Consider the following 15,029-nt stretch of genomic DNA (forward strand, 5'->3'; position numbering starts at 1 on the left):
ATGCTCCATCAACTCAGTTCTTATAAAGTGCTTTTCTAGTCTTGGGCTAGAGGTAGAAACAGAGCATTGTCAGGGACAAGAACCCACATCAGCTGTGATGCAAGTGTAAAACACAACCCAAATATTTTGTTTCCTGGCCATTTTCCAGCTCCATGGTGATTCGTGACCTCACCCTGCGCAGTGCTGCCAGCTTTGGCTCCTTCCACCTCATTCGCCTGCTCTATGATGAATACATGTTTTATCTGGTAGAGCATCGTGTTGCCCAGGCAACGGGGGAGATGCCAATTGCCGTCATGGGAGAGGTGAGAATTGTTTATTCCCTAGAAACAGACCCAAATTTATCAGCGCTCCAAGAGAAGTGGTTGGTTCACAAACCACACTGTGTCCTCGCCATGTTCTTAGAACCAGCTTTGCTGAATGATTTACTGACTTGTTTTGAGTGCCTGGCACAAGGCTTCAGCTCCTTGAGCATCCTTCATTCTGGCTGGTTAATACCTGAGCTGGGGGGGGGATGCAGTTGAGCATCAGCTGGGTTTTTAAGGTCTCTCCTTAACCTGTGGGTACCAACCCTGACTTTGGGGTTGCTGCCAGAGCAAACACAAGAACTGAACCAAGCAAAGAAAGGTCCAGAAGTAACTTTCCCTGCAACTTTGAGTTCATTTCAGCTGTTTTCTTCCTTCCATGGAGTTCATGTGAGCTGCACAGATCAGCTGTGTGTGCCTCTTGCTTCCCCTTCCCCTCCTATTGGACCCATGCACCAAGTCAGCAGTGCTGCGAGTTCCCACTATTCCCAACAAAAGCCTCTTTACTGATATTAAAGGAACATGAAAGGCAGGGAGTGGCTCCCAGGAAAAGCTGCCGGTGGGAATCTTTCATCCTGCCCTTTTTGCCTTGCCATCATTAAACTCTTGCACTGTTTCTGTTCTCCAGGAGGGGGCTGAGTCTCCCCACCAAAAGAGGGTGAATCTCACATCCTTCCATTTCCATTGCTCCCTTTAGAGCTCCTGTGCTCCTCAGTTCCTTCTGCTGCCCCACTTTCAGCGTTAATGTTACAGCAATTTAGTGTTTCAGAGGGAGAGAACACATCTTCAGACCAAGTATATCCCCAGCTCTCGTTACACTTGGCACAATGGCCTTGCAAGCCAAAACACTCTCCTGACATGAATGCAAAGGCTTCACAGAGAGTTGTAGAGGTGAAGTGATGGGAGAGTCCCAGGAGTGGTGGTGAACTGGGATGGTTTGGGTGAGCGGATGCCCAGCAAATGGAGAGGGCTGGAGAAAAGGCACCATCCTTTGGTCTGTGCCAGCACTTGGATGTGATGTGGGAGATGGAACAATTTCTTCCTTCATTCCAGAGCTCAGTCCTGCCCTGGATTGTTGTTGGGGTCGGGTGGGGGGGGGTTTCCCAGAGGTTCATATGGCAGCTACAGGCTTTACCCCAGAACACGTGGTTGGTTTTGCTGTTCTTTACCATTGCTGCTGGTTGTGGCTTCTCCTGAGCGCTCCAGCTGCTGGTTAGAATCGCTTGGGAATAGATGCCAACTTGCAGGACTGATGCCTTGGGTCTCCAAGGAGCCTCACTTACCTTGTCTTTCCTTTTCCTTTCAGTTCGGTGACCTCACATCCCTGTCCCCAACGCTGCTGGACAAAGGTACCTCCTGTCCCTCAGGGTTGAGCTGCTGTGGGAGGGGGAAGCTCGTGCAGGCTCTCTTGGGAAGGAGAAGCTCTTCCCCTCTGAGTGCCACTCTCATGCTGAGCTCTGTCCTTTGCAGATGACGTTGGTGACATGGGCACCGAGGTGGACACGGACTCCCGGAGCATGGGGGAGCCGCTGGTGAAGCGGGAGCGCAGTGACCCTGGTTACTCACTGCAGGAGATCTGAAACTGGGATCAGCTGGGGGGAGACGTCTGGAGCCAGGGTTGATGCTCACAAGCCTGAGTCTCCTGTATCTGCGTTATTAGTGCCTCTTAGTTTCTCTTTATGTTTACTTGTGTTTGAGGAGGGCTCCGGGTGAGCCCAGGATGGAGCTGCTTTGGTCGCCTGCTTTCCTCCAGCATCACTGGTGGCTGGAGGGAGATGGTCCAAAGTCTGCTACCAAGCGATGGAAGCCCCGTGGTCAGCAGCAGATCCGATGTGCCTGGCTGGGTGAGCCTCTCCTCTCCAGCCTGAGCCAGGCAGGCAAATGAGGCTTCCTCTTTCAGGGAAGGTGGTTTGGGTTTCTTCCCCACTTGTCAGACTTCACTGTGATACAGACTTGAACCAATCAGTGCCCAAGAAGAAAGAAAGATGCCTGACCCTTCTCCAGCCTTTCAAGACAAGTCCTGGCTCTGACTTTGCCAAATCATTTGTACCAGGGAGTGCAGGACAGTACATCCCTCGTGTACCCAGCGGGGCAGAGGGCTCCAGGCTGCACATCCATCTGGTCCCAGCGGAGTGGTGCACATGTGTGCTCTGGCATTGACACACACATGCTCTGGGACAGCATTCCCAGCTGCTCCCATGTCTTCCCAGCTCAGCGTTCCATTGCTGATCTGCAGATGCTCCTGGGCCACTGTCAGGCCAACTCAAGATACCAAAGGACTGAGGAAGCAGCAGCTGGTCACAAAGCATGTCCATTGCCCCCTGTGCTCGGATGCCTATGGGCAATCCCCATCCTCCCCAGGGTACCCAGGCAGAAGGGAACTGGTCAGACTCCTTGATGTCCTGCTAAGGGGTTGAAGGTGGGTGCAGCTGCCTGGAGGGCTGCGTGTGGATGGGGTGAGGGTGTGTGACTGCAGTGCCTTAGGCTGGGCTGGCTGAGCCCATCCCATGGAGCAGCGAGGGGCTGGCACAGCCCCGGCTGTGCTCATCCCTCCACCAGCATTCCCCATGGCTGTATCCCTTCTGCAGCATCGTGCTGGTGGCTCCCGTGGGGCTGAGCTGGGGGAGCTTCTGCCCCAGCAGGGTTTTATTCTCCCTTTCCATGCCCTGTGAGGCTGATGTGGATTACACAGGGCAGAGGAAGGGTTGGAATCTACCATCCAGTCAACAGCAAAAACACCCCCCTGGGGAAAATCTGTCTGTGAATAAAGGCTGTGTCATAAATAGCTTTTATTATTATTATTTCTCCTGATGCAGTATTTGATGTGAGCTTTTCCAGGGGTCTCGTGTACATCTGCATATCAGTTTCTTCTATCCAAATATATTACTTACTCACTCCAAATGGTACTAAGGTAGCTGTGACACTTGAAAAACTAGTGCTAATGGAAAGTAAAGAGCGTGTGTTTAGTGGCACATCTCTCCCTCCCACTGTCCTGTGCTGTTGTCTGTCAGGGTGATGTTTGTCTGTAAATGTCTCATAGCAAAGTAGCAGGAGACAAGTGAGAAAGCTGCATTTGTCTGTAAATAACCACAATGAAAACTCCCTGGGTCAGAGGCTGCACTTCAGATCCTGCTGGTAAAAGGGTCTAAAACACCAACTGAGCAACCAGGTCTCAAACTCCCCTGCTCCCACCCAGTGTGGCCTGAACCAGTGCTGGGGCACTGGCTCTTTGCAGCCGCTACTGATGGACCTCAGCCACCGTCTGCTTCCCATGGACGGACAAAGGAGATGCTCTGGAGCTCTGCAGCACTGTGCAAGGAGTCTGGATAACACCTACACCCCATCTGCACCAAATTCCCAGCTAAACCTGAATAGCAATAAACATATATCAAATGCTCAGGCCTGTACAATCCATGTTGTGGTGCTGTTTCTTCTTCAGTCATTGAAAGGAGGTGTCAGGAGGTGATGCACTGAGGGGAGATGCAGGATCTGTCCAGTGTGGTGTGATCAAAGCAGTTCTGGCCAGGGACCTGGTGCTTCCCACCACACATTCCTTGTCACCCACCACCCAGTGCCACCACCTTCCAGTGGCTGTTGCCACTTCCTGTGCCACCTCCTGCATCCCAGGACTGTCTCTTGCACTCAGCATCACCACCACACAGAGAGCCAGGATGTGACAGGGAAGTTTGAGGTGGTGCTGATGAGGGGTGACACCGATTGTGCCAACCCAGGGCGTGCAGCATCCCAGAGGCAGTTTGGCATTGCCAGTCCTTGGAAGGATGAGCTTCAAGCAGGACAGTGGGGCACAGCTGGGGGTGCAGCAGCAGGAGCCCCACAGGGCTGGGGCAAGGCATTGGGGCAGGGGACCAAGGAGGGAGGGATGCTGCTAGGGATGCATCCTACAGTGTTCCCAGAGCTCAGGGTGGATGTGTGATGGGCCCCCTCTGCCTGTTCCAGAGCCCCTCTGATCCCAGCATGGGCTCCAGCAAAGGGATGGGTTTCATCCCAAACCTTCCGCATCTCCTACTGAATCATGGGATCATACAGCAGTTTGGATTCAAGGGAGCTTCAGAGCTCATCTCTGCATTGAGCAGAGACATCTTCAACTAGAAGAACCTTCACCTGAGGCTATGGGCTGTGCTGCCCCACAGCATCACCCCATCCCAGGGCACCCTGGCCTTCACCCCTGGGGCTCTCCTGCTCCTTCCCCTGGCACTGGGGTATTGCTTCAGGAGGAAGGACTTTGCCATCACTCCGGCAGCACCAAGAACCCAAGCGATGCCCTATGGGTTCAGCCCTATGGGCTGAATGAACCCTCCCTACACCCCCTGTGCCTGTTACTGCCCCCACAGAAGAAAGAGAAACTGAGGCACAGAGAGAGCTGCCTCATGGCAGCGGTTCACTGCCCCACTGGCTCCCACAGGGAGCCTGTACTGGTACCAGTGCTGCTACTGGTGCCTCTGTGCTGCTACTGGTGCCTCTGTGCTGCTCTGCTGCCTGGCCTGGCTCAGCAGCGACCACAGGGGCTGCCCCCAGGGCTCAGCTGGGGCTGCTTAACCTGCAGAGAGGTTTCACCTGGGGCTGCTGGGTCCAGAACCCATCCCTGGGGCTCCCTTGGGGTGGCTGCTCTTATAAACCAGCAGCCTGGGGGCTCTGAGGGCTTTTCCTTCCTTTCTTTTCCTTTCTTTCCTCTCTCAGGAGCCTCTGTTCGGAGGTGGGGAGGGTTTGGGGTCTGTGCCTGCAGGGGTCTGGGATGTAGTGCCAGGACTTTCCACCCTTCCCAGTACTGCCAAGCAGGTAAGGGCACAGCCACAAGCTGCCTCTGCTCCCCCATCCTTGGGCTGGCTGTGGTTGGGAAGCATCCTGGTGTTCCTCTTCTCCTGTGTAATGTTCCAGATGAAGGATGCTCTCATCCTATAGCTCCGGGGTGGCCTTAGGGCCCTGTTCCCAGCCCAGCTGCAGTGCCCCAATGCCAGGACCAAGGAATTCCTTCCCAGCACAGCATCTTCATCCACCATGGAGCTGCTCACTCGACCTCCTCAGGCAGGAGGACTTCATTGAGAGCTTCAGTGGGTATGTGGCTACTGGGATGTGTGTGGGGACTGAGCATTACATTTATCCCCATGGAATGGGCTTAGCTTCACTGTCTAGCACTGATGTTCCCAGGGTACAGACTGGCCTTGCTCCCCTGTAGCTGGGGCAAAGCTCTGGCTCTCTGCTGTCTGCACCATTGTGCCTGTGCCTGGGCACTGGTGCACATCCCAAAGGCCACCAGCTCATACTGGTGTCCCTGCTGCCCTGCCAGGACCTTCCGCAACACGAGCCCCTCAGGGGCCCATCTGTTGGACTCCAGCCCCGACCAGCAGCTGATCCAGAGGATTGTGTCCCAGGTGGAGTTCTACCTCTCTGATGAGAACCTGGCCAGGGATGCGTTCCTGCTGAAACACGTCCAGAAGAACAAGATGGGCTTTGTGAGCATCAAACTCCTGACGTCCTTCAAGAAGGTGGGCACCCCCCATGGGTGATGTGTGGGGGCTCTGTGGGGCTGTATGGGGAAGCTCAGGCTCTGTGTGCTGGGGAAGTGCTGGTGGTGCAGGACCAGGCTCTGCTCTTTGCCTTTCAAGTGCTGCAGCAGTCTGGGGGCTGCTCATGGTTCCTCTGGGATGCTTTGGGAAAGACCATCCCAGAACCAAACCACTGCAGGGAAGTGCTGTGATGTGTGGGGAGCCAAGGGGGCACTGGAGACCTTCACCTGAAGATGCTCCTGTGGAAGGAGGGGGTTGTCTTGCTGCGACTTCAAGTAGATGGGGTTGAAGCCTGCCTGGATGGGGATGTAGACTGATGGGGATGTGGTGTCCCCCTCTCTCCCATAGGTGAGGTACCTGACGCGTGACTGGCGGCTCACACTCTATGCTCTGCAGTTCTCCAGGCTGCTGGAGGTGAATAAGGAGGGGACCAAAGTGAGGAGGAAGATTCCCATCCCCGAGTCCCTCCTGACTGTCCCCCTCAGCAAACTGCTGCTGGCCTGGGAGCTGCAGCCCCAGGAGCGGGATACCCACAACAGCTTCCTGGACACCATCACAAGGATGTTCAGCCCCTTTGGAGCCATCGCTGCCATCCGCATCCTGCGTCCGGGCCACAAATTACCCTCGGATGTGCGGAAATACACATCCCGCTTCCCGGAGCTGCTGAGCAAGTGCTGTGCTATGGTGGAGTATGAGAGCCTGGAGAGCGCCTGCAGGGCCTTTGAGGAGCTCAGCAGCAGGAGCTGCCTGGGCAGGGAGTGCATCAAAGTGGTCCGGCTCTGGATGAGGGACTCCAAGAAGAAACGTGGTGCTGAGAGGAAGGCAGAGGAGCTGGACCAGGTGGGATGGAGGGTGCAGGCGGCGGCTTCCGTGCTCCCCCATAGCCCTGGGGACTCCGGGCTCTGCGGCTCTCCAGGGTCAGATGGTGCCAGGGTCCCACCACCCCTGCTCCAGAACAAGGACCCCTCAGCACTCGCCTCATTGGATGGGAGCTTGAAGCTCAGCACCTTCAGCAACAGCATCACTGAGCCCCAGCTCCTCAGCAGCAAAGTCTTCCCTCCGCTTGGCTTGGATGCCGGGAGCTGCTCCAGCCCCATCTGCAGCCCCGAGCGCTGGCGCGGATGGAGCCCCTGGCACAGCAGCCCCGTTCCCGATGGCAAACCCTGTCCTGGCTCTGCCCCCCCAGTACAGGGGATGCCGAGCGACCGCCTGGGCCTGCGGGACCTGGTGCTGCGCCTGCCCCACGGCTCCGATGGCACCAAGGGCTTCTGGAGCGGCAGGAGCGGAGAGCTGGTCCTGCGGCGCTGAGGCTCCGGCGCCGCTGGGATGTGGGTTTGTTCCTTTGTTTTCCTCCTCTCGAGGACTGGGGAGGTGAAACTGCTCCTGCTCCCATGGGGAATGGGCAATAAAGAGGAGGAATTTTCCAGGCACTTCCTGCTGCTCTGGTTGGTTTTGTTCTTTCTTTGCCCCTTCTTGGCCTTGGGGCCGCCCAAGGTGCGGATGGAGAAGGGTGGGAGGGTCCCTGTAGCTCCCTCCCTTGCATCCTTGGGGTGCTGTGGGGTTCTGTGGCTGTGCAGGGAGATGGAGCTGCTCAGGATGAGGCCTTGCAGGCTGTCCTGTTGTGAGTGTCCATCCCCACCCCGGCCCCAAGGTCCTTATCCCCTTCAGTGTGGGGCTGTGTCCATGAGTCCCCAGGAACCCATCTGTGCTGGCTCCAAGGGGGCTGTGAGGCATGGTCAGAGCATGGGGAGCTCCAGCGTTGGGCTGGGAGACACCAAAGAGCCAATCTCTGCCAGGAGCTGCCCTTCCCCATAGCCCCGGGCTCACCAGCAGCTCTGGCACATGGCACCTTCTGCACCTCCAGCATCCCTGACCCCATGGGTCTGCTGCAGGAACCTCTGGGGATGGACCTGCAAGTGAAGAGCAGCCTTGGCCCAAGTTTAGCAGTGGTGGATGTTGGTGATGCTCAGATGGAGCAGTGTGCCCTGCATCCCAGGAGGAGCATCCTCATCCTGCTGCTGGCCATGGTGTCAGTGCCTTGCCCTTACCTCCTTTCTGTCTTCAAGATGCTTTGAAGCTGCATTGGTGACATCTCCCCTTTCTCCCCTCGTGTCTGCCACAATCAGACCCCATAGAGCATAACCAGGCCATGATGTATCCTGCAGTGTGAACAAGGTGAAGGTTGTAGCAGCAGGAGATGGATGGGGACCAACCCCAAGCAATGGGGCTGCTTGGTGACAGCTCAGGTCTCTTGTCACTTGAAGGGCAAGTCTTGGCCTTGAGGGCAATTCCCTCCTGCACCAAACTCCAGTTAGCAGAGCCACTCATCCTGCTGCCAGGCTCCCATGCTGGAAGCACAACTCACAGTCCCCATGATTATAGACACAGTCAATTGCTAATTGTGTGCAATTTGCAGCAGGGAGTGTGCCTGGCTCTGGGATGTGTGTATATTTACAGTGCTGGATACAGCAATACAGTCATTATGTGGTATTAATAACATGGCCTGCTTTATAAATAACAGGGAATCTCCCTCTGGCTCTGCTGCTTTGCAGCATGGCTCAAGGCATGGGGTTCTGGGCCTGCTGATAGCAGGAATGGGGGGGGCTTTCCTGGTTCCCCCTGACTCCCTCACTGGGGTAAATGGAGTCAAGTACCATGTGCAGGGTGGGTAAATGGAATGGGGTTGATGTGGGATGGGTTGGCTGTGGAAGTGTCCAACATCCCAGCTCCTCACCTGAGCCCTTCCTTGCATTGCTGCCTCCTCACCTCACCTGCAAGTGATGCTGGTCCCTGGGCAAAGCCATCCAAGGCAGATCCTCCTGCCAAACCCCTCCCCTGCATCCCATCCCTCTCCAGAAGGTGCTGGGAGCTGGGGAAGGATGTGCCAGAGCTCTGGGGACAGCAGCACCTCCATTGCTTTCACCTCCATCCATCCCAAGGAAACCATCCCCAGCCTTTTATGACACCAGTGTTTCCTTCCTGCTCTGGGCAGCATCTGCTGGAGCTGTTCCCTGTATTTGGATGGGAAAGCTGATGATGCTCCTTGAGCACATGGGCACTTGCACTCTGCTGAAGGTGCTGGGGGCTTCCAGCATCCCGGCTTTCTGCTGTGGTTACAAGTAGAGGAGGGTTGTGACCTGCTGCAGAGGGAAGCCCCAGCTGTGCTCAGGAGCAGCTCTTCTCCATGTTAATGAGGCCTTTCCAGCAGGAAAGATGTGGCAGTGATGGATGATGCTGTGCTCCCAACCTCCCTTCCCGGCTGCTGCAGAGCAGCTTTGCCTCCCGCATCCCAGCTCTTGGTCACAGAGGGAACCTGGACCTGGGTCCCTCTGAGGATGCAGCCATAGGGGATCCCTTCCCACCATCAGAAGGCAATTTGGGTTTTGTTTTCCATAGGGAATTCCTTGCCAGCCCTCTGGCAGGATCAGCACATGAGCACTCGTGCTTCCCTTGGTCATGCTTTGCCTTTTCCTGTATTGCCTCTTTCCAATAGACCAGCCTTGGAACAGCTTTTACTTTCCCAAGGCTTTATTTCATCTTCCCATCTAATCCATCTCCACACAGGATCCCAGGATATTAGTTAAGGCTTAGTTGGAGGAGTTCCATGTGGCTGTATTTCCTGCCCAGCTTTCACAGCCTAACATCAGACAGGCCATTAACTGGAGCAGTGAACCTCACGAGAAGAAGTGGTCTGATGTTGTAAGACTGATTCAGTGTGATCATCCCCGAGCACAGACAGCTCCCACCAATCCCAGCTCCTAAACCCTGCGATGTCCCACTCCTGCCCCACATCTCTGTGTGTTTTATGGGTGTGTTAATCCCTCTCTGATTGATTTCTTTGTGTGCTCCATCTGCTCTCAGGACCAGCAGGATGTGGATGCTCTAGAGATGCTCACTGGAAACCTACCTGGGCTGGTAAAGAGACAGGGCACTACTTCCATCCAAGCTGCTTCCTCACTTTGTTCGCTCTTTAATTCCTGCAGTGTTATTCCATTTGCCTTCATAGTCTCATTTGGGTTTCTCCTCCCAGCCCTGCTTTTGTAGTTCTGATTCAGTACTTTGTACTGTGGCTCAGCTTTACGTGTCTCTTTCTCCGCTTAAATCTGTAATTGCCCTCGTTATTCCCAATGGAGGGAGGTCTCTTGCTCTGCATTATGGTCTTGCCTTGAGGGTGAGGTTCTACAAGTCCTCTGGAACCAAGTCTTTAATCTCAGGTCTATTATGAGCACTTTATTTCTAGGAGCATGGTGTTCTCACTTCCCATAGCAAGTAACCAGGGCTTGTGCTCATCACCTCATCTCCCACCAAGCACATCTCATGGCCCAATTCAAGGAGTTGATTCCTATTCACATTCATTCATTAGCAAACCTTGATAACCAGGGGCAAACCCTTCCTTTGACTCTTCCCTACTGTGCTCTGGACCCTTTGCCATGCAGCAGAGGTGCAGGTGGCATCTCCATGTGCTTCTGCTGCTTTCAGACACTGCCCGTTTCCGCTGCCTCTTTGGGGCCGTGGGTCATGTCAGGACCATGCTGGTGCTCAGAAGTAAGGTGGATGTGTGTGCATTGGAATGCACGGCAGGAAGCTGGATGAAGATGGAGAAGGGAGAAGGAACAGGGATGGATGAAGCTCCTGGGGCCAGCACAGGCCAGCCTGGAAGCAGGAATGGGGAAGGCCGATGCAGGGAGAGATGTCCTCTGTGTTCCCTTTGCCTTTCCCAGTGTTATGAATTCAGGTCCTGTCTGGACCTGAGACTGTCTGCAGGCCAGAGGGCACTGTGGCTGCCAGCAGACGTGAGGTGAAGCAGGCTCAGATGGATCCTCTGTGCTGAGCCAGGCTCTGGAAGGTCAAATGAGACCCAGGCTGGGGTTCCACCATGTGCTCACCCTTAATGCATTGGGGGGGCAGCTTTGGAAGGGCAAAATCCCCCCAGGAAGGGTGTATGGGGCAAGCAGAGGGCTCAAGGCTGCACAGAGAAGCATCTGCCTTGATGATGGAATGAGCCTCCAGCTTAATGCATGGCAAATCCTGACATCAGTGAAATAAACCATGTCCAAGTGGAACTTCTTCCCAATTACAATTCATTAGCGAGCCCTGAGCCGCTGGCCTGACCACAATCAATACTTAGCTGGGAGAGGAGCAATTTGCATCCCTCCCTGGGGACCTGAGGTACAGCATCCCATACCAGCATGGCTGGAGCAGAGCCTACCTTCAGAGTGGGGTCCCCCATGGGTCCCATCTGGCTTGGACCCCTGTGTATGGCACAGGGATGAGGACAGCATCCTCCTGCCTTTGTCTTGCCCCTCCATGGTGCTGTTGGGGTCTTGGTGTGGTTTGAGGTGGGTTGGCCATAGAGGACACGAGCTCCTGACAGCTCCCCCCATACCCTCTTTTTGGAGGAGCTGTTGTAGAGCCATAGAATGGGTTGGGAGGGACCTTGAGAGCTCAGCCAGGAACCCGTCTGCAATGAACAGGGACATCTTCACCTTGGCCAAGGTCCCTCTGTGGAGCACAGCAAGCCAAGGGGGCTGGTGAACATGTTGCCTGCCCCCCCCACAAGCACTGTCCCTGCAGACTGAGCCACTGCAACCTGGGTGCTGCTGGAGCCAACTGAGGGCATGGGGCCAGCTGGGTCTAAACGCTCCCATTGCATTCACAAAGTCCTTAAGGAGTGGTGGCATCTCCACTGCAGAGGGCTTCAGGCCTGGGTTAGGTGCCTTTTGGGAATGGACATCTTGGCCAGTCAGGAGATAAGCCTTGGGCAGCATGGTCTGGTGTGAGGTATCTGTGTTCGTGGTCCTTTCCAACCCAGACCGTTCTATGGTCCTATAAGCAGGTACCTGGCCCGCATCATATAGGAGTTCTGACTTGTCCCTTCTAGCATCTCCATCCATGGGTAGGAGTGGTCTTGACACCCTGAGGAGCTTGGGTTGCCATCTCAGACCTCCTCCTGCTGTCATCGCCAGGCACTGAGGGCTCTGCCCTGCTGCTCCTGTTGTGTTTGAGCTCACAGCTGTGTTTGCAGACCAAACACTCCTCACAGAAGATTTTGTTCAGCCATTTCCGAGTTTTCTGCTTGATTTTGATGAAATGTGGCACCCGGGATAGCTCTTGAAAGGGTCCCCAGTGACTCCTCTGGTTCACTTGGTTGTCTGTTCCTCCACCAAACGGCACAGATTAGGGATGCAGCCCGTGCTGCCAGATGCAATTGTCCTCTTTGGACTCTCTGGCACAGGCTTGTTTCTTTTCAGACTTTAGCATACAAAATGTTCACTGCCAGATTACAGCTCCAAGGTAAGCCCTGTGCCAAGAACAATGCCTCAACCTCATTTAAGAGCAGCTCATTAGAGGTGGAAGTTTTGGGCATGAGGTGTATTTCATCTCAGGAACGCACCTGCCTGGCCCAGGTACAGGTCTATGGAACAGAAGTGTTTTGTGCTGCCTCTCGAGATGCTCATCTCCCAAAGCCTCTGAGACGGGTTCATTTTGGTGGTGAATGACTCCAGAATGGTTCTGGAGAATCACGGAATGGTTTGTGTTGGAAAGGACCTTAGGATCATCCAGTTCCAACCCCTGCCATGGGCAGGGATGCCTCACACTAGACCACATCACCCGAACCCCATCCAACCTGGCCTTGAACACTGCCAGGGATGGAGCATTCATCACTCTTTGGGCAACCTGTTCCAGCCTCGCAGCATCCATTTACACATGGATAAGCTCTGTGAGCACAGGGAGGTGGCTCCTAGTGCTCGAGGTGGGTTTGAAGGTGCACATGTGGAATATGCCGGCTCTTACAGTGCGGAGTCATCACAGAGACATGGACCATGACCAAAGGAACAGCCACCTCCACTTGTCAGCTCCGCATTATGATCTGGGCAGCAGCTGCAGATGCCATCAGCAATTTGCTTTCCAGAGGGAGAGTGCTCAGCGTTTCCAAACGTCACATCCACGTTAAAGAGTCCAGAGGCAGATGCCCAAACTGAAGAGCATCCTTGCCCAAGCTCCAGCAGGTTGGAGCGTGTGGCCAACCACGCTGCAGCCAGGAGCTGTCAGCAGCGAGACACAGAAAGCTTGCAGACAGCTATGGGAAAACTCCCAAGGATGCTCTGGGAACAGGGAGAGGGGCTGGAAGGGCCTTGGGAATCCCAAGGAGATCCAACGTGTCTTGTGTTCCCCTTTAAAAGCCATCCCACTTCCATGTAATATTTGTACTAGTTGTTTGCAGAACAAGTCTTAATAGACAAATGACTGCAGATTAAAGATGAATACATTAGTTTTCTTTTGTCCTTGATCTAAATCTTGTATTTCCCTGGTATGCTTTCAAGTGAGGTGTTTTCTACAGCAGCTTTCCTTCATCTTCACTCTGCTGCTGCAATACCACTAATTGCTAACTGGAGCTATTTGATGGCATTTACAAGTTATTTTGAAAGAGAAAAACATCCCAAAAATACCACATTTTAAAAATACAAATTCAGCAGAAACTTAAGGAAACCATTTCCTTAACAGACACCCAAAATGTGCCGTGGCTTTGGAAGGATCCCTCCTCCCAGGAATGTCAGCTCTTGGAAAGGATGTGAGCCTGAATCCCAACATCCTGACAAGCTCTAATTGCAGTGAGGTCTGTAACCATGCTCTGACTGCCCAGGCAGGAGCAGCTCCTCAGCACACACTGAAAGCTGCCTGGGAACATGTGCCAAGCTTCCAGGCCCACCTCATCCCTGTGTGTGTGGGATGCTCGCTTCTCCCGATTCAGTTGGCATTTGGGCTGCATCCCCATCGGTTGCTGTGTGGGTCTGCATGGAGCACCTGCCCTGATGGAGATGAGCTCCCGCAGTCTCTATTGACACCATCAAGTCTGATTTCCCCGGTAACGTCTTTACATCCTCCGACACGATCTGCTGTAACCATAGAGACACAGCAACACTTTGCCATGGTTGGGGTTGGGTTTCTGTCCCCCTCTCAGATGCTGTCAGCCTCCTCGGGGATGTGATGACTCCGGCTGTACCCTGAGCTCGGCATCATACAAACGGAAGCTGGTGTGTGCTCTGAGCACCCCACTGCTGGGGGGGAAAGGGCTCTGCCCCACCAAGGCCACCTCTTCCCATGTAATGAGAAGGCAACAATGAGCTTCTGCCCCTGGAGTGGCTCTGATGCAGCCCAGCAGCTTCTCTGCTCCTGGGGAGCCAGAGACAGCTCAGGGCAGGATGGAGAAGGGGAAAAGATGGAGAGGGGCTTGTGACAAGGGATGTAGGGATGGGACAAGGGGAATGGCTTGAACCATTGAGCCAGAGCTGCTCTGCAGGAGCAAAGAGCTCAGGGAGAGAAAAAGGACTTAGCAGAAGGTGTCTGTGCTACAGTGACACAAAGAGCAGGGCAGAGGCCACTGCAGTGACTGTGCCTGGGCACAGCTCAGTGTCCAGCACCCAGTGTCACAGCCTGAGCCCTGCTGGTCCCCAGAGCCAGCATCTCCCAGGAAAGGAGCTGGAGCGAAGGAGGAGCATCCACTGCTGAGCTCTGGGCTGGGTCCCACTATAGGAATGTTAGAGTATCTGTGTGTGGGACACAGGCCCATAAGCACAAACTGGGCATCAGCAGGAGCTGTGCTGACCTGTCCTACCCACCAGCAGTAGCCATGGCTTTGAATGCTCCTCTAACACCTTTATTGCTCTGTGCATGTATTCTGTATCATTGCAGAGGACACAAGTCCAGGCGGCACAATCCTGCCTGAGGAGATGCTGGGACAGACACAGGAACACAGGAGCCTGGGGAGCTTGAAGCCTCTTTAGGCTGAAACAGAGGAAAGGGGACATGGTCATCCCCACTGTGTGCAGGAAGCCAGCTCTGGTGCATTGCTCAGGAGGATGGATCCAGGCAAGGGATGGCTGCTGTGCAGCAGCATCAGCTGTGCTTGGCTGCAGGGATGGTCTGAGGGTGCGCTGGTAGCACCTTGCTAGGGAGGACCTGCAGCTCCATCACTGCTCCTGTCCTGTATCACCCCATGCAAGTCCCCTGGAGATGCCCCAGCAGGACAGGAGAGCTCTGCTAATCTCTGGTAGCAAAGTGTGCTCCCAGCTGTGAGCTGGTGCTGAGCACAAACAGCAGCAATGCTGTAACATGAATGCATTAGAGAGGGATCATTTCCTGACTGGAGAATCCTGGATCCCTCCTGCAAATTGTCTGCTTCAAGGCTGTGGTCCCTTCC

General features: G+C 54.6%; 2 protein-coding genes across 3 annotated transcripts in view; both read left to right on the top strand.

Moving 5' to 3' along the window:
• The window catches only part of RFX2 (regulatory factor X2), a 44,482-nt gene extending 42,591 nt beyond the window's left edge, over positions 1-1,891 (top strand). For both annotated transcript variants that reach the window (XM_034070957.1, XM_005141230.2), the window contains 3 exons: positions 149-302; positions 1,609-1,651; positions 1,773-1,891. In XM_034070957.1, coding sequence (XP_033926848.1) covers positions 149-302; positions 1,609-1,651; positions 1,773-1,882 — 307 coding nt within the window. In that variant the 3' untranslated portion in view covers positions 1,883-1,891. The remainder of the gene's footprint in view (positions 1-148; positions 303-1,608; positions 1,652-1,772) is intronic.
• A 3,314-nt stretch (positions 1,892-5,205) lies between these two features.
• Positions 5,206-7,135, top strand: LOC101875414 (la-related protein 6-like). The gene is made up of 3 exons (XM_005141245.3): positions 5,206-5,375; positions 5,608-5,806; positions 6,176-7,135. The coding sequence occupies exons 1-3, from the start codon at positions 5,206-5,208 to the stop codon at positions 7,133-7,135; spliced, it is 1,329 nt and encodes a 442-aa protein (XP_005141302.3).
• Positions 7,136-15,029: the final 7,894 nt, after the last annotated feature.

Source organism: Melopsittacus undulatus, chromosome 19 (genome assembly GCF_012275295.1).
Source record: "Melopsittacus undulatus isolate bMelUnd1 chromosome 19, bMelUnd1.mat.Z, whole genome shotgun sequence".
NCBI lineage: Eukaryota > Metazoa > Chordata > Aves > Psittaciformes > Psittaculidae > Melopsittacus > Melopsittacus undulatus.